Source organism: Pteropus alecto, unplaced genomic scaffold, assembly GCF_000325575.1.
Source record: "Pteropus alecto unplaced genomic scaffold, ASM32557v1 scaffold182, whole genome shotgun sequence".
NCBI lineage: Eukaryota > Metazoa > Chordata > Mammalia > Chiroptera > Pteropodidae > Pteropus > Pteropus alecto.
Genome location: NW_006433946.1, coordinates 203,891 through 224,359, shown reverse-complemented (window position 1 = coordinate 224,359; position 20,469 = coordinate 203,891). Strand labels below are relative to the sequence as shown.

At 32.9% G+C, this 20,469-nt stretch overlaps 1 protein-coding gene across 1 annotated transcript in view; it reads right to left on the bottom strand.

The window, feature by feature from the left end:
• The window catches only part of CPS1 (carbamoyl-phosphate synthase 1), a 116,704-nt gene extending 100,277 nt beyond the window's left edge, over positions 1–16,427 (bottom strand). Inside the window, exon 1 of the mRNA XM_006908487.1 lies at positions 16,158–16,427. Within this exon, the coding sequence (XP_006908549.1) occupies positions 16,158–16,283 (126 nt within the window). The 5' untranslated portion in view covers positions 16,284–16,427. The remainder of the gene's footprint in view (positions 1–16,157) is intronic.
• Positions 16,428–20,469: the final 4,042 nt, after the last annotated feature.

The following is a 20,469-nucleotide window of genomic DNA, read 5'->3' as shown; positions in this document are numbered from 1 at the left end:
AGCTGTCCCAAAGGCTATCCCCTCCGACAGCTTTATGGCTGTAAAGAAGCTGAAACTTTATACTCTGTTAATACTGATACAAAAGCAAGCACTCTGGAACATTTCAAAATATATTGTATTCTGCTTTTTAGTAGAGTTAGTTATATCCATGTCTGGTTCTCTCGATAAACTGTAAGGCGCTCTGAATTTGATTACTTCACCATATTAATCTTTGAACCAGCTTCTATAAAATTCTTGGCTTAGAATAGGGACAATTAAAGAAACTTATTTAAGAAGCAGGCACCATCTAGTTCTCACAAATATCCTAAATTCTATTGTTGAGACAATTTAAATCTAACTCTCAACGTCCATAAAATTCAGGAGAGAGAGGAATGTGTTAAACCACACCTTGAGGTGCAAAATCTAGACTATAAAAAGTCCACAGGACAAAATAATTCAAACATGGCATATGATTTTACTTATATACGGACTCTAAGCAACAAAAAGAACAAACTAATCAAAAACAGACTCACAAATATAGTGGACAATTTGGTGATGGACAGAGAAGTGAGGGGTTGGAGAGCTGGGAGAATGGGGTGAAGGATTGAAGAAGTACAAATTAGTAGTTGATAGTTGCTCACAGAGATGGGGAGCAAGGCATAGGGAATGCAGTTAGCATTAATATGATGACTAGGTGGAGGGCCGGGGTAAGGAGGGAGCAATTGGGGGGGGTCGTTTTATGAACTATATAGCTGTCTAACCAATGTACTGTATACTTGAAACTAGTTTAAATAAATAAATTTTTTTAAAAGATGAAAACTAAAAAAAAATTAAAAAATAAACTATAAAAAAAGCTCTGCAATAATTGAGGAAACTTGCATAAAAATTTATATTTTATTATGTTCAGCATAATATTTTTTAGGATTGAAGATGATATTGTAGTAAAATTTTAAAGAGTCATTGTTCCAAAGATATATACTGAAGTACTAAAATAATAAAAGATAAACAATATGATATCTATGATTTGCTTTAAAAGAATCAAGAATTGGATATACATGTAGGAATATAGGTGAAATGAATTTGGCCATGAGTTAATTGAAGTAAGGGAGATCATTGTGCTGTTCTCTCCTCAAGGATTGAGGTCATTAAAGATAGAAACGCACTAATTCTCTACTTTCCTTCCCGTACATTTTTAGGACTGGACCTATAGTGTCTAATCCTTTTGGATCCTGCCACCCACCTACACTCTCACCACCCCCCCACACACATACACACACACGCTGGTATGCAGCAGGAACTCAATAAATGATTTCTAGACCTCTGTTTCTATGACCCTCTAGCTTTATAATATCTGCCTAGCTTGTCAAGTATTAAAAAGGAAAAAACCTCATCATTTTTCTATAGTAATCTCCTCTGTTGAAATATGATGCCTCTTTTAGGCTCAAAATACAGGAGTCTCTTGACATAGGAATGGATACTCTTCAGTGTAAACCGATGTTTGATTATTTTGAAACCAATATACCATGGGCCTAAATAATATTTATGTGAGTGTTTATGTGTAGTGAGTATACAAATTAACTTACATACACATTTTATATATAATTTTATTAGTATTTCCTAATAAAATCGATATGTATAAAATACTCCTTTCAACAGATCGGTTTACAATTTTTTTTTAATCTGAGGTACGATGCATGGATTTCAAGTTTATATGTCTGAGAAAGATTGGACAAAGTGCTGTGCTACACATTTTATATCCATTTGTGTGTGCGAGTGCATCTATGTGTGTGCACACAAAGCAGAGTCAGCCAAAAGAATTTTGTACTTTTCTTGACATATCAAATTACCTTTGAGGTAAAGTTGTATCTATACCCTTGGAACCACTGTTCAAGATCTTAAACTTGACACTTTATCTTGAAATAGTTATGGTTTATCTTCTCATCCACTAAGCCAAACAAGCTTTTGGAATTAGCACAAAGGAAACACAATCATTCATTAATGTGACATGAATGATGACAAAACCCCCGACAGAATCAGCTGAATGTGTTAAGTTCTGAATTCTGCTCCTATATCCAGGAAATTGCCCTTCCATGTCACATCTTCTACCAACATACTATTCCTATTTTATATTTTATTTTGTCAACTATTGTTTGTTTACTTATAATTCAAAACAGAAGTTGATGACTTTAGGAAGTTAGAGTGGTAATGCTCAGAGTATTTCTAAAGACTCTTATGAGCTCTCCAAACATCTATGCTGATGGTTCTCAATAGGGTACGTTTATTGGGAAAATTCCTTTTAGTCCGACTAGTGAAAACTCACTGTCAAAAAATATTTTCTACTGAAAATATTATTTTCTGTTCTCAAAGAAGTCACATATAACCTACATGCTTTCAGAAAATGGAAGGAAAAAATGAAACCTTTTTCTTAAATAATGTATAACTTTGATAGCACCTAAAATAACTGTACTTAGTTCACAAAACGTGTGTGAACTGAAAATTTCAATTGTCTTCTAAATATCAGCTTATTCACCCTACTCTGAGCCATCCTACCTAAATATCACTTCTGTGTATATTTTTCTTTTACTTTTCTCTATCCTCTTCTCGTCTAAGAATTTCAGATTGGCTTATCTGTGGGTTAGCCACCATCTACTTATTTTTTAAAAAGGCAAAAATTAATGTAGGCAAACCTACCTCTTGCTAGCCTATTTCTACAATTCTATTTGTTCTCTTTCTTCCTCTCTCCATGGGATTAGTTTTCAACTTTCCTTTCTACCTTTTAAAGATATATTTGAGGAGACATTTACTGTTGCCTGAAATAGTCCCTGAGATTGTGTTCAATATGTCTTTTTGTTCCTTTAATTATGTTTTCTGTCCTTTTTGGCAGCATTTATAGATGTTCCAATCCTCTTTCCCACTACACATTATATTGTTACAAGGTTTCTGTTTATTGCCTGTAGTACCCTTTATATTCCACTTAACTACATTGGCCTCCGATGAGTTTAAAATGATGAGTGCCAATTGACTTATCTATGAATTGATGGAGAAATTTTGAACAAAGAGCCATTATTTGGAATCCCCTCTTCTAGCTAACAATTCCTCAAATGCTATTTCATTCCAATGAGTCCAAAAGAAATCACCTTGTTACTGTCATATTTTAGTAGCCTCAGTCCTAGTAGAAAGAAGTCCATAGCCTAAGAATTAGACTATAAAATTAAGTTATAATTTAAGTGCCTACTACCAGAGCCCTGTGGTACTTTGAGTGCTGAAAATGCAAAGAAAATTTTAATGAAGAGAAATATATACACTTGTAGAATGTCCGGAAAAGTAACCAAAATATTATGTAAGTATGAGTTCTACAAAATAAAGGATCTTTATCATGATGTGGTCCCTAAGTGTTTAATAAAAAGAAACATGTCAATAAGACAGGTTAGACATTCAAGTCACAATATGTGCCAAGTACCATACTAGGCTCTGGAAATGCATGGGTAAATGTCCCTAGTCCTATGCAGTAAAAGGGCTGGATATATGCATGGATGATAAAATAGAGGAAATCTCAAGAAGAACATCACTGAAGCCCTTGAAGATACAAAGATACATAAAATATCGTTTCTTATGGGAGATTTCTCTTTAATAATTCGCTCTTTCTTTTCCACCCATGTGTTAAGTAATAAAAATAAAATTTTTAAGAGAGAAAGCCATGTCAAATTTTGAATTTCAAGTCCAAAATTTAAAGTCCTTCAAGTCATTGTTCAAATGCCATCCATCTTCTGGGCAAGACCTACCTCGATCCCTTATTTAAAATGGCAATATGCCCCCAGCCCCGGATCTCCGTAGTCTGCTCGGTTCTCATAGCGCTCATTGCCTCCCAACATTTCATCCAGTGTCTTATTTAAAATATCTTATCCCACCAGAAAGTGAACTTCACATGGGCAGAGTATTGGGTCAGCATTTTGTTCAGCAGTAAGCCTCAGGGGCCTATATCAGTGCCTGGCACAGGATAGAAGATATTTTAATTTTTGTTGGATGAAGAATCATTGAGTATCACTCTAAAGATAATAACATTAAAAATATTGAAAAGTGTTATTATACATTTAGTTTTTAGTTTATTCTAGGTATGATTTTAAAAATAATCAAAAGCCTGTTTTGAGTTGCCTTTTCATTATGTTTAACTAACAATACCTTTCCATGATATCTTAAATGTAATCTCATAATGTAAAAATATTAAGGTGAGAAATAGATGTGAATCTCATTGAGGGGTAAAGGAGTGAAGAAGGGAAAGGTAATTGGATGGTTACATCAGAATATGCATATTGAGTATCCTGTGTATGAGTGTTCAAATATATATTGTGCAGAGTTAAGACAAATAATTATGATAATTCCAAATAAAAGGAGTATTTATATCAATTTACTAGGTATTTCACATGAAAGAAGCTGACACTGTCTGAAATACGTAACAGTTTCATTTCTTATTTCATTTTGCAAAATAGACAAAGAATGAGAAAGTTCTCCTTACCTAGGGTATTCTAAAATATAGAAATAAGAGAATCCTGTATTATTTTATTTAGTTTTAGAATAATTTATACAAATGAATCTTGAAGAAAATTTATTTTAAATTTTTCATATTATTCTCAAATATTTTTGCCATAGCAAATTCAAGTGAAAAGTCTAAATCAGATTCAAAGGGATCGCAAGTTATTTTGAACACTGAAAGCTATTTACTTCTTAATCATCAAAATTATTTAAATAAACATGTATTATTCAGCTGCTCTATTTGAAATTCTAATCTAACTTGCTGCTGCCTATCTTAGTCAATCATTACAAGCAATACAAGCAAGCAACCAGTTCTAAGGTGAATTTAATCTGACTCCCTCTGGATAGAACTGAGAAGGATTTTACTTTGGTTTGTTCTCACCAGATATGGAGAACAACTTTTCTCCTTCCAAAATATTAATACTTAGAAGAAACATTATTTGCACTTGGCTACTTTGAGTTTTTCTTTTTAATATGTTCTTACAGCTCTTAGTTTTACTTTTCCCCTCTGGTCTTCTACTAATATTCCAATAACTTTTTTAGTAAAACTTTCATGTAAACTAAATCCCATGTGTGACAGGATCCACTTAGAGACTTAATTTTTTTTTTTTGCACCCTCATCAGTCAGTCATTCAGTCTCTGCTTGCATACCACTGAAAGATGAGGCACTCACTACCTTACCCAGCTGGCTGTTTTCTCTCTTTTATATATCTATATTACTTTCAAGTATACAGTACACTGATAAATTTTAACTAAGAATTATAGTATAATTCTTCATCACTAATTAAATGCATATAAAATTATAAGAATAGTCTTCAAATCTCAAGATCATAGCCAAAAAATAATTCAATTTTTAATTCATTATCTAATTTTAGATTTAAATGCCTCAAAGTAAAAGGTTGTTATTGTTACCTTTGTTCATACTGACTCAACCAAATAGACAATAAAATGCTGAAATAAAACAAGACGTTTTGGGTATATTTATTAGGCTTCAGTTTAGCAGTTAAGAGATATTTAAACGACTTTATTAATCAAACTCAAATCAATCATTTCCCCCACTTACTATTATTATTTATCAACCCAAACATACACAGTCCTCTAAAGGTAACAAGAAGAGGAACTTTACTAAAAGGGGGAACAGAATATGAAGTTTCTGTTTGGAAATCTCATTTGAAAAAGGTCAAGCATATTCAATTTGGCAAATGCTTAGATTGCTGATTTTGAAAAATAAAATAACTATCTTTTTTCAGGGGAAATATATATATTAATATATATATTACACTAGTCCCTCAATAACTATTACCCAAATTTGCTTATATACTCATAATCTAAATTGCAAACCAGTTTACAGCAGAGTTTTAGGGTAAGAGTAGAGCATAATTTTCTATCCATTCAGGGGACAATTTTTTTTAAGTATAGAGAGGGTAGACTTCTACAGTGAGAAGATCAGATGCTTGAGGAAAAAAAATTTATGCTACAGACAACTCTACCCTGGCCCCATCCACTCCAATCCATGGGGACTATTTGAAATCCTGTTCTGCGCAAGGGAAGAGGAGGGAGTATAAATGACGTTGAGCTGGAGAGAACAATTTGGACAATCTCTTCCACTTTTTGCCATTTGGTTCTTTCCCTCCCATATCTGCCTGTTGAAATATGGATCTCACTAGTTTTTTTTGTTGTTGTTTAGTTTGGGGTTTTTTTGGTTTATTTCTTTGCTTAGTTTTGTTTTGATGTTATACTCTTGATCAATTGTTTATTAAAGGTCAATTCTGCAGGTACCTTTGAAGACTTTGAAAAAAAAACAAGCCTTGAAGAGCCACTAGGCAGAGCCCAAGTTCTTCTTCTCATTCCTGCCCTCTCTTCTTTCTACTTCTCTAAATTCTACCTCTTGTTACAAACCCAAGCTTTATTATTTTTGTACATTAAACAACTAAGCAATGAAAAATTTCTTTTCCAAAGTTAAAAGTAATAAATACTTGGCACTTATATTCACCACCTTATATCCAAGTATATGACTAATTTAGCAATAAGATTATAGGCAACACTAAACAACAGCAAGGAGAGCGAGCCTGCCTTCTCTGTCCAACACAGTATCACCAACACATAACACAGTGTCTGGCACATAGTGGGTAATTGCGGAAACCATTTTGTACCTCTCTGAATTCATACCTTGGCCCATTAAATTAATTTTCAGGGAAATTGGAAAGGTCATTTAATCCCCAGTCCACAAAGGAGAAGTAATAGGAGTGATTGGTGACTTTGGGAAATGGAATTGAGCAAGACTAGCTCAGCTCTTCTTAACTCTGTTTCAGAGAAACCTGTTCTCAGTTGTACATCAAGGTGGTAGAACTGCAGTTGTGAAAGAACACATTCACTCGGGGAATGGGAGTTCTAAGAAGCCCATTTGGTTACAGATCTAAGTCCTGTGATTAACAGTGATGAAGCTGATACTTAGATCTTTATCTGCTTAAATGCTATGTCTTATTTCTCAATTGATTCTAAACTTAGAGGTTAGGGGTAATGTGTAATTAATTATCACCCCTAAAATCCTACCAGTAGAAAATAACCTAGCAAATACTCATTGGTTGAATGAACGAATGAATGTATGACTCTCAGGTAATAAAGATGTTACATAATTCTGCTTTTGTTTCTGGGACAAAATAACTGGCTTGCAAATCACACTCCTACTTGGCTCCCAATCATATTTAGGTCAATCCTCTTAGGCTCTACCCACAAAGATGAGAAGTGGTGAGCTATTTCCTGGGAGATTAGGTAAGGAATAAAGAACACCTGTTTCAATAGTATTTTCTCTTTCATGTAAGTAGACATGTAAGTGCATATAGCAATTCCTTTTTATAAAGCCATTACATCATAATTAAGCTTTATTCATACTTTAGTACTGCTAGATGATTAAATAATGAGACCATTAAATGAGAAAAGGTTACAACAGAAAATATACGAGCATATACTCTCTTCCGCACACATTTTTCCTATTATTTCTTTAAATACTGAAAATATTAAACATGTATTTTTCATTTATACTTGATATAATTTTTACTTTTAATCACATTTTAAATTCTTAATTTACTTGTCTTATTTTTGGTTGAACTCTTTTCTAAAATGTAGATTTCTAATTTAATATTTTTCTAGCAACAGTCTTACAAATCTTTCAAATCCAAAGATAGTAGGTCTAATAGTAAGATATTGGAGGTTCAGTCTCTCTCTCATTGGCACCTTTTCCTGCCATCTCCTAGGAGTAACAACTTTCAAATCACATCTGGTCCTGAGAATCCAAAGTCTGGGCAAGAATCCAAAGGCTTTCGAGAGTCTCAAGAAATGAAGTTCTGCTGTTTATGGGGGTTCTAACTCAGAAACTACCAGATGCATGCAAAGCACTGCAGGATACCTGAGTGCTTTCCTTTCTTCATGTATCCCTAAAACATAAGAATGAGCCCAGACTTCAAGCAAATTTGACACAGCCCTTAAACATCAGTCAAGGTCCAAGGTCCTTAGTCCAAAGCTAATGGCGACCTCAAGTTGCTCAATGCTCAACAGTAGGCATTTACTTTTAGGAGCCCAATAAGTATGCAACTGCCTAAAATGAAATACACACACACACACACACACACACACACACACACACACACACACACACAGAAAGAGAGGGGGAGATTTCTTTATATCTTCTAAAAATCTCTTGATTGACCTTGAACCAATGTATAAATTGTATCTGTAATTAATATTTCCACCTCTTCAGAATTATGTTTTTCTCCCATCCATGTCATTATGTTGCAAAACATACAAACAAGCCTCTCTCTGGCCCTCCCTTCCCAAACAGGCCAAGGGTTTGTAACCAATACAGAAAGCAAGGAAAATACATTAAAACTAGTTTATATTTATAGTTTGATTTTCTTTGGCCTGGAGCATACAGATATTATAGGTCTGGAAACCAGTTATTTTATAAAATAAGTAGTCATAAGTTGTGTTTCTTTGTGACATTATATGATTTTGAAATTTAATGATTGAAATTAGTTGTTTCCATGTTCTAGTAATACTAAACATTACTTTTATCTGCAAATTTAAAAGAAGTGCATCCATAAGATTATAGATTTTTCCACACATAATATTTATGGCTAAAATGAAGTTTTCCTGTGTATAAGTAATTACTCTATCTTTAATTTTTTATTTTATAATTTTATTTTTTCTAAGTTAAACTGAGTTACATAAGTTTCTATATGATCCCTATCCTTATATTACTTTTTAAATGAGCATTTTAATAAACTGAGCAATCTTTGAATTTTGTACATTCTAATATTTGTAAAACCTGGGGATGTAATTCTTTCACAAATTTTAAGTAACTTTTAATAAAAATACATTTTTGTGAGGGAGGTTACATATAAGTAGAGATTCCAATAAATTCTCTCAGTATTTATTTGTTGGTTTGTCTGCTGTGGATTTTGGCATCATTTTTTTTTTACTATATCATGCATTTTTTTAAATGACATTTCCAAGATACGATACTGCAAGCAGATTTGATATTTCACCCAAACATCTCACTGCTTTAGGGCTTTTAATTTTTTCTTTAAAATTAAAATTCGTTGTAAACCAATATTTATGGGCCTATTTTCATTTCCTAGTAAGATGATTGATTAGCTCTATGGGACCACAAATAAATGACGGGAATTTTACACTCTAATACTCTCAGTTTGAGATCAAGTTTAAAAGGGTAAATGCTTCAAAGCATTTTCCAGGACAAGAATAATGCAATAATTATTAATGGGAATCACACAGCTAGATTCCCCTTTAAAAGCTTTGAAAATGTGTCCCTAGTGCTATGCTCAACTAATTTAGAGGGCTTAGTCTTAGAAGTAACTGTCAAATTCAAACATAATTTATAATTTAACCTATAAACATTTTCGAAACAGCCTGGTGTTTATTATTGTTGTTAGGCCTTTCTTTTGCATTTATTAAAAATCATCTACTCTTTGTTCATTATTGCTCCATATCTCAGCATCATTCTGGGCTAGCTTTGAGAATATTGATTCTTTACTTTGAACCAGTTTTCTTTGAATCTTTTTGTTCATGACACTGAAAACAAGTCAAAAGGAGACTTTTCTTGCAGTTTAAAATTGCTTATAGCAAACACCTACCACGATGGACTTTTGCATATATGGAGCTTACAGAACTGTATGAGAAAGAAACAAATTGAAAATTGAAAAATAGCACGCTTTGTTACAAACGCGTAATACTCTTTTGATTGGAGAGGAAGAAATACGTCAACTCTGAATAGCAATGCCCTAAAATGTCCTATTTGTAGAATTACTAATGACCATAAAAAGCAAGAATCTTATTGATTCTTTGATTTAAACAATCTGTTCTCAAAATGCAACCAAAAAAAGGGAAGAAAAAAATTTAATTTATTTTATATTAAGATTAAATCTTGGTATATAAGTGGGCTCTCGAGTAAGCAATAAAATTACAACAGGAGAAATGATTTACAGCATTCTGAAGCCAGGTTAAACTATCACTTCAGACATATAAGCACAGTAACAAAAATGCCAAACTAAAAAGATCCATGTGGCATCTGATCTTGGAAGCTAAGTAGGCCTGGTTAGTACTTGGATGGGAGCCCACCTAGGAAGACCAGGTGCTAAAGGCATAAAAAATAAAAAATAAGGGATTATAAATTGACAAAGTCCTTGCAATCTGTGAGGTCAACCAAGGGTTGCCTCCTCAAAAAAATAAAAAAGATCCATGTGGTATTTGAGGCCTAATTATAATTCTAACCAGATTTGCTACATGTATACTTCAGTTTGTGTACAAAAACAGACATCCACGTGTCCTTGTGTTAACTACAGCACTTGCACATCTGTGAAATGGGAAAAAGAGCACTGTTTATTCCCCTGGGTATGAGAATTTACCAGTAAAATGTTCTGGATATAAAGCTTCGGCTATTTTAGCAATAAATTTCATAAAAGATTTGAATATAAAACATTACAGCTATGAAAATCCCCTTAAAATAGTATAAAAATGAAAGTGATTTACTTTGGGAATCTGAGTGGGAATTGCTGTTAAATCATTTGCCTATATAAATTATATGCATATCAGAAAAAGTAGAAGCTCTATATGCTTATTTCCATTTTCTCTAAGGCCTAAAGCTATCTAACATCTTTGATTTCTTGCTTGCCTGATGATTCTTAGCTATTTGTTCATGTCAGTATTCATCTTCTTAAGAAATAAAATAAACTCAATCCAAGTTTTGGAAAGAAGGAAGCTAAAAGCCAGAATTTATTTCAGTTTATCATTGAATAAACAATATGGTAAAAAGTTAAAATTTTAAAATGTTCTTTATTGATAGATGATATTTAATTTTCATTCTTACAGTTATCCTATCAAAATATGGATACTTAAAATTCAGAATTACAGTACAATTTGCTATGTCTAGAATATTTAATGGAACTTCTCTACCGTTATAATGTCAACATTTCAGAATGTCAAAGTACTATAACAGCAATCAATTAAGCCTTACAACACCCTAAGTTAATAGCCTTACAACATCCTAAGTTAATATTAAGTCATCTGCCTTTGGTTAAACATAAGCCAGTGTTGGGGGAAAACACCATGAAGTTAATTTCCTTAAATATTTCTATGTTCTTGGCATTTATAAACAAATTAGTCAAGTTTACAAGTAATTTTATTCTAGTTATGTTTCTCATTATAAATAAAATATCACACATAGAAAAATTCCATTACAAAATATGTTCATAAATTGTAGGTTTATTAACAAGCATATAATGGGCATCTACTATGTGGTAAAGTGTTCTAAGTCTGAGAGGTATCGCCAATATTGTAAGTTAATTTTTACTTCATAGTAATAAAGTAAAATGTTCTTATGTTTAATTCTATGTAATGGAAGAAAATTATTCAGTAAAATTCTTAGTGATACAGCAACCCTATTAATTCATTTATAAGAACTTCACATTAGCCAATAATCTCCTTATAAAATTTAAAAGATCAATATAAGTTGAAAAACAAAAGAAAAAGAACAAAGAAACCTTGAAAGTATTTTCATGAGTTGAACTTATTTAGATCAGATGAAGAAAATCAAGTGTAAACGTGAGATCACTAGGGCTAAGGAGTCCAATGCCAAGTTTGACCCTGGCCCAAGTAGGCTTCTTCAATACTTGGTCATTGCAGAGACCCTGGGAAATACTGGTCATATCAAAGTCATTACATAGCAAACTCCTGAAACCTTGAAGTGAGCTCTGGTATGACCATTGCTTGAGAGGTATTAGAAACCCATAATATCCCCAGTCTTTGGTACAACTTGGAAATATGAAGTAAGTTTAATGAAGATGTGAGGACATCTGTATTTGCTGTATTTCCACAGCAGTGGGATCTAAGTTCACTTTTAAATCATCAGTAAATCTGGTAAGCATGGTCCAATGGAAACCTGAGGCATCATCAGCAAGAGAGAGAAACATGAGGCCAAGACTAGTATCAGCTCTTTCAGCATTTCCCCTGCCTGAATTCTTAGCTTCTAGCCCAGGGCTGGGACTAGGGTGAGATGAGTGAAGTGCCTTGGGTGCAACATAAAAAGAAGGCACATTGTGGCTTTGGCAGTGACAGCCTTCTTTACTAATGCCCTTACCCCACCCTAGCCTAGTCCCTGTTCAACCATACTTTTGCCAAAGATTTTATGGCAAGAAGCTCAAAATACTAAAGCACTGTTGGTGACAAACAAATGAGTCTATATTTTAGGAAGGAGGGCCATAAAAAGTGGAGTACATAAACAAATATGTTCAAAAGAGAGTCCACCCCCAATTAAAGAAATATTGTCCACCAAAAATATGTAAAGTTGCTCAACTATCCAAACTTATTCTGCAACAGCTCATTTGGGATTGGAATATAATTTATTATTTTAAAAATTTGGATTATCATGGATGAAATCCAGTCCTAAAACATACCTATATATAGTAAAAGTCTAATAAGATGGTTTTTCTTGAAAGTTTATGCTAACCTTACCCCTACCCCCACCTCTAATATGTACAGAGGCTCCAATGTAACATCAAACTCTATTTCCTGTGAATGTCTTAAAGCTACTACAATATAATTAAATGATTTTGATTGCAGAAGATTTTGTACTTGCCAATTCTAATCAAACCACAACAGCTTCTCAAGACTGAGCTAAATAGATGCTTCTCTGTTAGAATCAGAATATAATATCTTACAAAACGAAAACTTTCGAAGGTAATAATGATTCTGAGACTCATTTGTGTCTTGCATACCAGAGTGAAGGATGCTTGGACTGTTAGGTTCCTGCCTTAATTGTAACACAAGTCACTATTTTTAAAAATGAGTGGATTAATGGTCAAAGCAGTACTTATTGAACCCTTTTCTAGTCATGGGAAACTTAACCTTCCTAATTTAATACCTTCAGTTTCCAAATTTGTTTGCAAGTAAAAATAAAACTATTTACTCTTGGTGATTTTCCAAGACTTGTGAACACAGAATTTTTAAATTTGTAAGTTTCTTGAAGTCAGAGACTATCCGCTAATTATCCACTGATTTCTACTTATTATTCTCCCTGTATACTTTCAGGGTAGAAGTTTCTTATTTATTTGTTAAATAATGAGGTAATAAATTTAAAAAATAAGATATGAGGATGTAGAACCTGACTTTTAGAATTGAATTCACCATAGTGGAAAAAATGATTATATGCTTCATAGTCCTTGAGTCTAATTGATTATAAGCAATATTGTCCTAGAGATATGTTTAATATTAAGGAAAGGTGAAAAAATTATCATTATAAATATTTGAGAAATTTTAATCAGAGATCTTGTCATTATAATAATTTGTAGTCCATGAATAGCATGAAGAAACTCTGCTTTAACTCTACTAAGTTCTTCTACTAAAATGCATACAAAAGAGTTTGTTTAAGTATCCAGTTTTTGCTTTTAAACTATTTTATAGATTTGTAAGCGTTGAGCATGTGTGATGATCACACAATCCTGTGAGTAAAGCAAGAATCATTTCCACACTACAGGTGACAAAATTTAGGTTCAGAGAAAATATGTGACCTGACCAAGTTTAGAACATTAATAAATGCATGAGTGATTAGAATCTAGATCTCTTTATTCCCATCTAGTGTGTTTTCCTTTACACGGCTACGACTGGTTGACTTTCATAATGAGCACAGAACATTTTTAGTACTAATAGGAAAAAATTATGGTCTTTGAAACTCATATTTTATGGTGGTTGATCATGTATACACTTGATATCAAATTTCTTCAAAATGTAGAGCACCTTGAAATTCTTTCCTCTTCTCTGTAAGTGAAATACAACTGTGTCTATTGGCAAGCTGTGCTCTATAAATATTAGCTACAAACAAACATGCAAGGAAGGGTCACATAAAAAATACGGGTGCATCACTGCTATCATCAAACCCATTCTCTCTGTCGCCAAGGGGAAAGGAAAAGTGATGTCCAAAGACACTGAAAAGGCAACCAATTTATAGGACAGTGCTTACAGACCTGATCACAGCATATCTTCCACAATCCATTTACCATCCATAACTAGCTATAATGCAGCTGACCTTTAGTGACTATCCTCACTACCCTTCACTAACCATTATATAACTACATCCTAATGATTTTAACTATCTTTGAAATATGATGCCCAGAGAGTTGAGTTTTAAAAGTAAAGGTAGGAATACCACTAGGTAGATGTCTATTTCAAAATAAGTAAATAATAAGAGAAGTCCCCTTAGACTGCTGTATAAAATTTTAATTCATTATTATGAATTTCAAGAACTATTTCCTCCAAAACTCTGACTAGAAATGACTGAGTGTGAGTAACGGCTTTAACACCATGAATTGATGGCTTTTTCCACCTACAAATTTGTCATTCTTAGCTGTAAACTTTGGCAGACCCTTAAAACAGATCAGCCACTACAAGCTAGAACTACTTTCACAATAGTCCACCTACACAATGAAAGAGTTTTGTTGTGGTTGTAGTTAAGGTTGTGTTGAGCGCTTATTATGATCTTGGAGAACTGGCTTCTTATCTCAGCCACATCTACACCACTGTGTATAGTTACTTAATTCCTCTGTTTCTGATGCATGATGAAGATACACCTATTCTTATCTACATATTTTTGTGAGGAAAAAAAAAAAAGATATTCCAAGAGACTCAACCTCGAAGTCTTAGAAGACACATCTTAGTCTAGACAATATTATTTTCATTACAGTTTATTTTCTCTGAAGTTATATATGGGTACCTTTGAGATATTACTAACACTAAACTGAAACTAGATATCATTTTCATAGTTTATATCTACTCTCTGTATCTTAGATGATGGTTTAGAATATATCTTCTTTCAGCTCTCCTATTACAAACTGGATGTAAGAAAATTGTAGTTCTTGGATTTCTTAATTTAAAATGATAGTTTTTTATACTTTCTCCTGAGATTATGCATTACCCACCTCCCCCCGCCACACACACACACACCTCACTCCTCACTCCTCACCTGTCTCTCTGTCTGCATCTCTCTCTGTTCTTTTTCTTTTACTCCTATTCTTTTCTCATTCCTATCAGTGGTGAAGTCCATGAGAATCTATGAGCATTGCTGAGCCCTGCAGATGTCACTCAGAGTTAAAACCATATTGAATTATGACTGGAACAACCTAAGCAATAGAAGCTGTAGAAGCATTCAGAGGATTTTTAGCCAACCTAATGAGCACAGAAAATATAAGAAGAATGCTCAAAACTATTAGAACCTATTTTTATATCAACAGATAGAGGTTGTTTGAGGATTTTTTCTACTTCACTTTTTACAGCTCTTACTACTAAAGAACTACTGTGATTATTTAAACTTTATATTCACCAAGTGTGATTTTTATGGACAAATTGCCCAGGGAGTAATTTCAGACTTTTCTGGTAATAAATATCTTCATAAAATTATGTGAAAAACAGAAGTTCCTACTGGATTTTGTAATTCAAGATCATTTAATATTCCCTTCTTGAACCTATAACTGCTTCTCAGTTTGAGATACACTCAAGAGGGATGGAATGATCAGTTACTAATTGTCTCCATGTCTTAATCTGCAAAATAAAAATCATAAATTTGGCCTAAAGAAAGGCTAAGAAGTAAAAGGAAAAATCAATGTCTACATGATGATCTGCAAATATCAAAATTATATAGATATTTTCCTTCCAAATTTTCTTCTCAAAATATGACATTTCCAAAAGGAAAACTTTACAGCGAGCCAATACAGACCAGGGGCTTAACACGCTATCTAGTATGATGTGATTCATGAACATAAAACCAATTCCATGTTTGAACCCAAACTGTGAGCAACAGTGTCTGGGCCCAGACAGAGCCCTGATAGCCTTTAAAAATATTTGTTTTCTAAACAGAACACTTACATTTTACATGTTAACAGGAATCGTGACCTTTCTTTAATGTGGGGTGAAAATGTCTGTATTTTTACTCAGAGCAGATAAAAATGAGCATCAGGTGAATCAGTAAGTTCTATAGTAAACATTAACAAATAAGCACTTCAGAACTACATTCAAATCTATATTTGCTTTACACTACACTAAACCCTGTACAATTTTAACAGAAGCAATGAACATGGGAATATTACCTTGACGGAAAGGAGCCTGATGCCAGGTGTTGAAAATTTCCACTGACAGCGTGCAGTCACATTGGTCAAGCCAAAACCAGTCTTCAGGACCTTCGCCACTTTGCAAGCTGTCAAAATCCTTGTCATTTTGAAGATGTTGGTTTGTGACTAAAATTAAATGAAATTACATATATTTTATGAGGATTTGTTATATTTTTTAATTACTGTGAAAGAAAGCTGGGGAGAGGGGAGTGCAATCAGTTGTTTAAGGCTGACTGCACAGTGATCTTTGAATTTCCATTCATTCTGTCATTAAATGTCTTCAACCACAGCCCCTCCTTTTAACCCCTCCTCCCGAGGTGATGTCCGGAGATGTTCTATGGACATGTAACACAAATTGCAACACATCAAACACTACCTTCTGCTGCTGAAATAATGCTGGTGTTGTAGAAAACCAGTCGTCCATCAAAAGAATTGCTTATGCAGCTGAATAAAATGACCTAGACACAGCAGACAATCTTAGAAATCTCACTTACCCTAGAGTAGCAACTTTTTAACAGTGTTAAGACTCAAAAGCTTATTGTATGCAATGCCTAATTTGTTTCCACAGAGGTTTGAATTCTCAAAGAAATCTGAAGACTTGCCATTTTCTGCTTGGTAAAAGAGTAGAAACCACATATAGTAAAAAGGACATCAGAATAAACTTTTCTCCACAAATATAAAGTAAACCGATTCTATATTGCTTTTGTTTTGTTCTTTTGAGTTAATAATAAGGCATATTATATTTTTACTATTGCATTGTTCTGTGTTCCAAATTTTAAAGCAATCCAGTAATATGAACTACAACACAACTGGAGCAAAGTAGCCTATTTATATCCCTCTTAAGCATTAGATTTGCAAATGTATAAAACAATGTCAAACATTGATCTTAATATAACTACTATTTCTTAGCCAAAAATTTTTTTAGTTATTAAAATGTCACATATAAAATTCTCAAAACTTGAGCATTCATGTTTTCACCTGAGCTGAAATGGATCACTTGAGCCCTTCAATCCCATAGTCAATCTGGCAGGCAGAGGGTCTCATTGTCTGGTGGAAGCTCTCACTAAGTCATGTGTCTATGTAGATCAAGGAATACTGTAGCTTTCCTATGATATCCTTGCAAAGGAGGAGGGAAAAATAAAAGCTCCCTCTTAGGGCCTCCCCAAATGAAAAGATGACACACTGACATAGGATGAGTGCTAGAATTGGGGGGTAGAGTGTGAGAATGTGTTAAAAAAAAAAGTTAAAGTTCTATCTTCTATCTTACTTGCTATGTTCATGTACAAACATTATCTGAGGCCACACTACTTCATGGCTGCTGGTGATAAAAACCTGAAAATATAGTCTAACCTAGTGTATATAAGTAGTTAATAAAATAAATAATGTTATGGTAGTGTGTCCAAATACAATGGAAAAAATAAATCAATTTCTTCGTGCATATGAAGTAAAATTTAAGTGTAGGATTATATTGAACCACATTTCCTTAAAGGATACATAAAAGTATACCAAGAAGTGAAAAAAAACAGAAGGGATGGCATGAGCAGCAGCATAGACACAGGAAATCATATGGCATATTAAAAAAAAAAATAAACTGAAACAGTCCGATAAAGCCTAGATGCAGAGAAATAAACAGGAATCACACTATGAAAGACTTTGTGTGCCTTAATCCATAAATTGTGTTCATGACAGTCAAGGAAGTGTTTGAACAAAGGTGAAATTTGTGTGAAAGATCATGAAAAATGAATTGGAGGAGTTCGAAACTATCAGAAGGAAATCATCCAACTTGGACAATTAAGGATCTAGAAACAGTACATACAGGCTTAGTTCAATTAAAGGTTAAGCCTTGATCTCATCCTCTGTCTGTATATGTACATAAAATAGTGAGGCCTGCCTTTCTCTAATTAGAAAAATGGCAATACACTTATTATAAAATTTTTAATATGCAAAATAAATTTAAATCAGTCATAATCCCATTACCATGCAGTAATCATTGTATATTTCCTCCTTTTATTCCCTGTGCTTCAATTAAATATGGCAGTTGGGGTACTGAGTTGTCCGGATCTTGAACAAGGAAAATACGTAAGTAGGTGGTTTCTTAACCATTTGTGACAGCTGACCAAAAAGCATAATGAACTAAACATGGTTTTCCAGAGAGATGTTAGCAACTTTAGTATGTAATTCCATGACTGCAGAATCTAAAGAAAAATGTAGACCTGAGAGTTATAATGGACTTTCTTTTTTGTCAGAAAAAGTCCTAGATGTAGGCTATGGTCCATGTTCCCAGTCACTAGAATGAAAGTGGAAGGGTCAGAAGATTTGGCACCCACATACACAAAGAGGGTTGTAGGAATCTGTGCATTTGAAATGTATTCTGTATGAGTCAGGTCATTGAGGGTTCTCTAATCTTATGTCACTCAAAAAAGTAAAATATTGTATATGAATTTAGTCTTTCCTCCCTATTGATATATTTATTATAGTTATGACTTTTTACAGCATTGGGCTACTTCTCTCTGTACAATCCAAAATTAAAAATAAAACTAAACATTTCTCAATTTTTGATGTAGTACTTTTTAATTTAATGCTAAGAAAGTATTTTGTTTCTCACATAAATTATAAAATGCATTGTATATACATGAATATATATGCGTATGTATACATAGAAAGAGACTTTAAAATATATACATACATATATTAAGAGAGAAAGAGAGAAAGTGAAAGAGAAAGAGGAAATTATCCTTGATTAAGAGCAATTAATTTGATAACCGTGTCATTGAGATATCTGGTACTGAAAATAGTACTAAATTAAATATTAAGTGGTATTTATTTTTTTTATTTAAAGAAAGTTGGATAATACAGAAAAATAGATAATAGCCCACTCCTCAAACATAACCTCTGTTAATATTTTAATGTATTTTAGCAATTATTTCTATGCACAAGTCATAATTTTGAAAACTGTAATCAACTTTCTTTTTTAAGCATTTTATTATATTATTAGTTTCAAGTATATGATACATTGGTTAGATATTGATATAGTTTATAAAATGATTTCCCCATTACTCTATCATGTAATCAATTTTCATTATGCTTTTGTGAGGTAATATTATATTAAAAGTATGTCATTGTTATTACATTTTCTTTAAAAACCTTATTGAAATGGCTATAACATATTCCATTTGCACTGCTCCTGTTAATGCTATAATGCACATCAATATTGCCATTTTTGATTAATATTACCAAATTTCTTTCCAAAGAAAGTGTATTCATCTACATAACAATCATAATATATGAGTGTCCCTTTCAATAAATCCTCACCAACATTAGGCCATATCTTTTATTTGCTTATTTGAGCACAAAAAAATGGTAATTTGTTTTTATTTAAATTTTAAATTACTAGTGAAGTCAAATCCTTCTATGTGTTTTAATTAGTACTATTTCTTCTGTTTTTACACGTTTTTGTTCTCATTAATCTGTTTATATTAATGATCAAGAAAACTTCTTAAAAGGAAACATAAAACAACCTAACTGACAGCCTGTATTTGTAGTGACTTCAAGTATCCTCTTCTTTTGGACAACTCATTGATATAAGCAAGGGAAAGCCTGCTACCAGTTGTGAAAAATTAACCAGCTCATTCTGAAAAATAAAGGCCTCAGGTTTTAGAATAAAGAGAAAATAATGGTGTTAGTTATTCCTTCTTGAAAGGTACAGAAACTATCAACTGCCCTCTTGAAGTGTATCTTGCTGGGTAATGAATCAGAAACAACTCTAAGTAAGTGATGCATCTATTGAAAATATGGCAAACATGCAAGAGGTGTTTCTGGAAAAAATGACTGAAGAAATGAATGAACTCCTGTGTACTGAGTTCCTGCCTGATCGATGATGTTTATTTAAGCAGAAACAAATAAAATTATGTCAGATGAACATAAGAGGAAATAAAGGTATTTAGGAATAGGCAAAGAGAATAATGAGTTAAGAATTCTATGAAAGGCTATTTTGAAGAGATAAATTTAAAGCAAGAAGCAAGGTATGTCTGGAGAGCAAATAAATTCAGAGTAAAAGAAGATAAAGCAAACCTCCAAAAAAGAAAGTTCTATTTTGTGTTTGAGCAAGGATACATGAAAATGGAATATAAAAGGTAGAAGTAATTTTTATGGTTCATTTCTAGTTTTTATTAGCCTAATATAACAAAGAACACTGTCACAAGTGAGAATATGGACCAAAAAAAAAAAAAAAAAGGCTACTCTTTAAAGGAAAGTGGTATAGATTCGTATCCGTATAAAAGAACCTAGAACA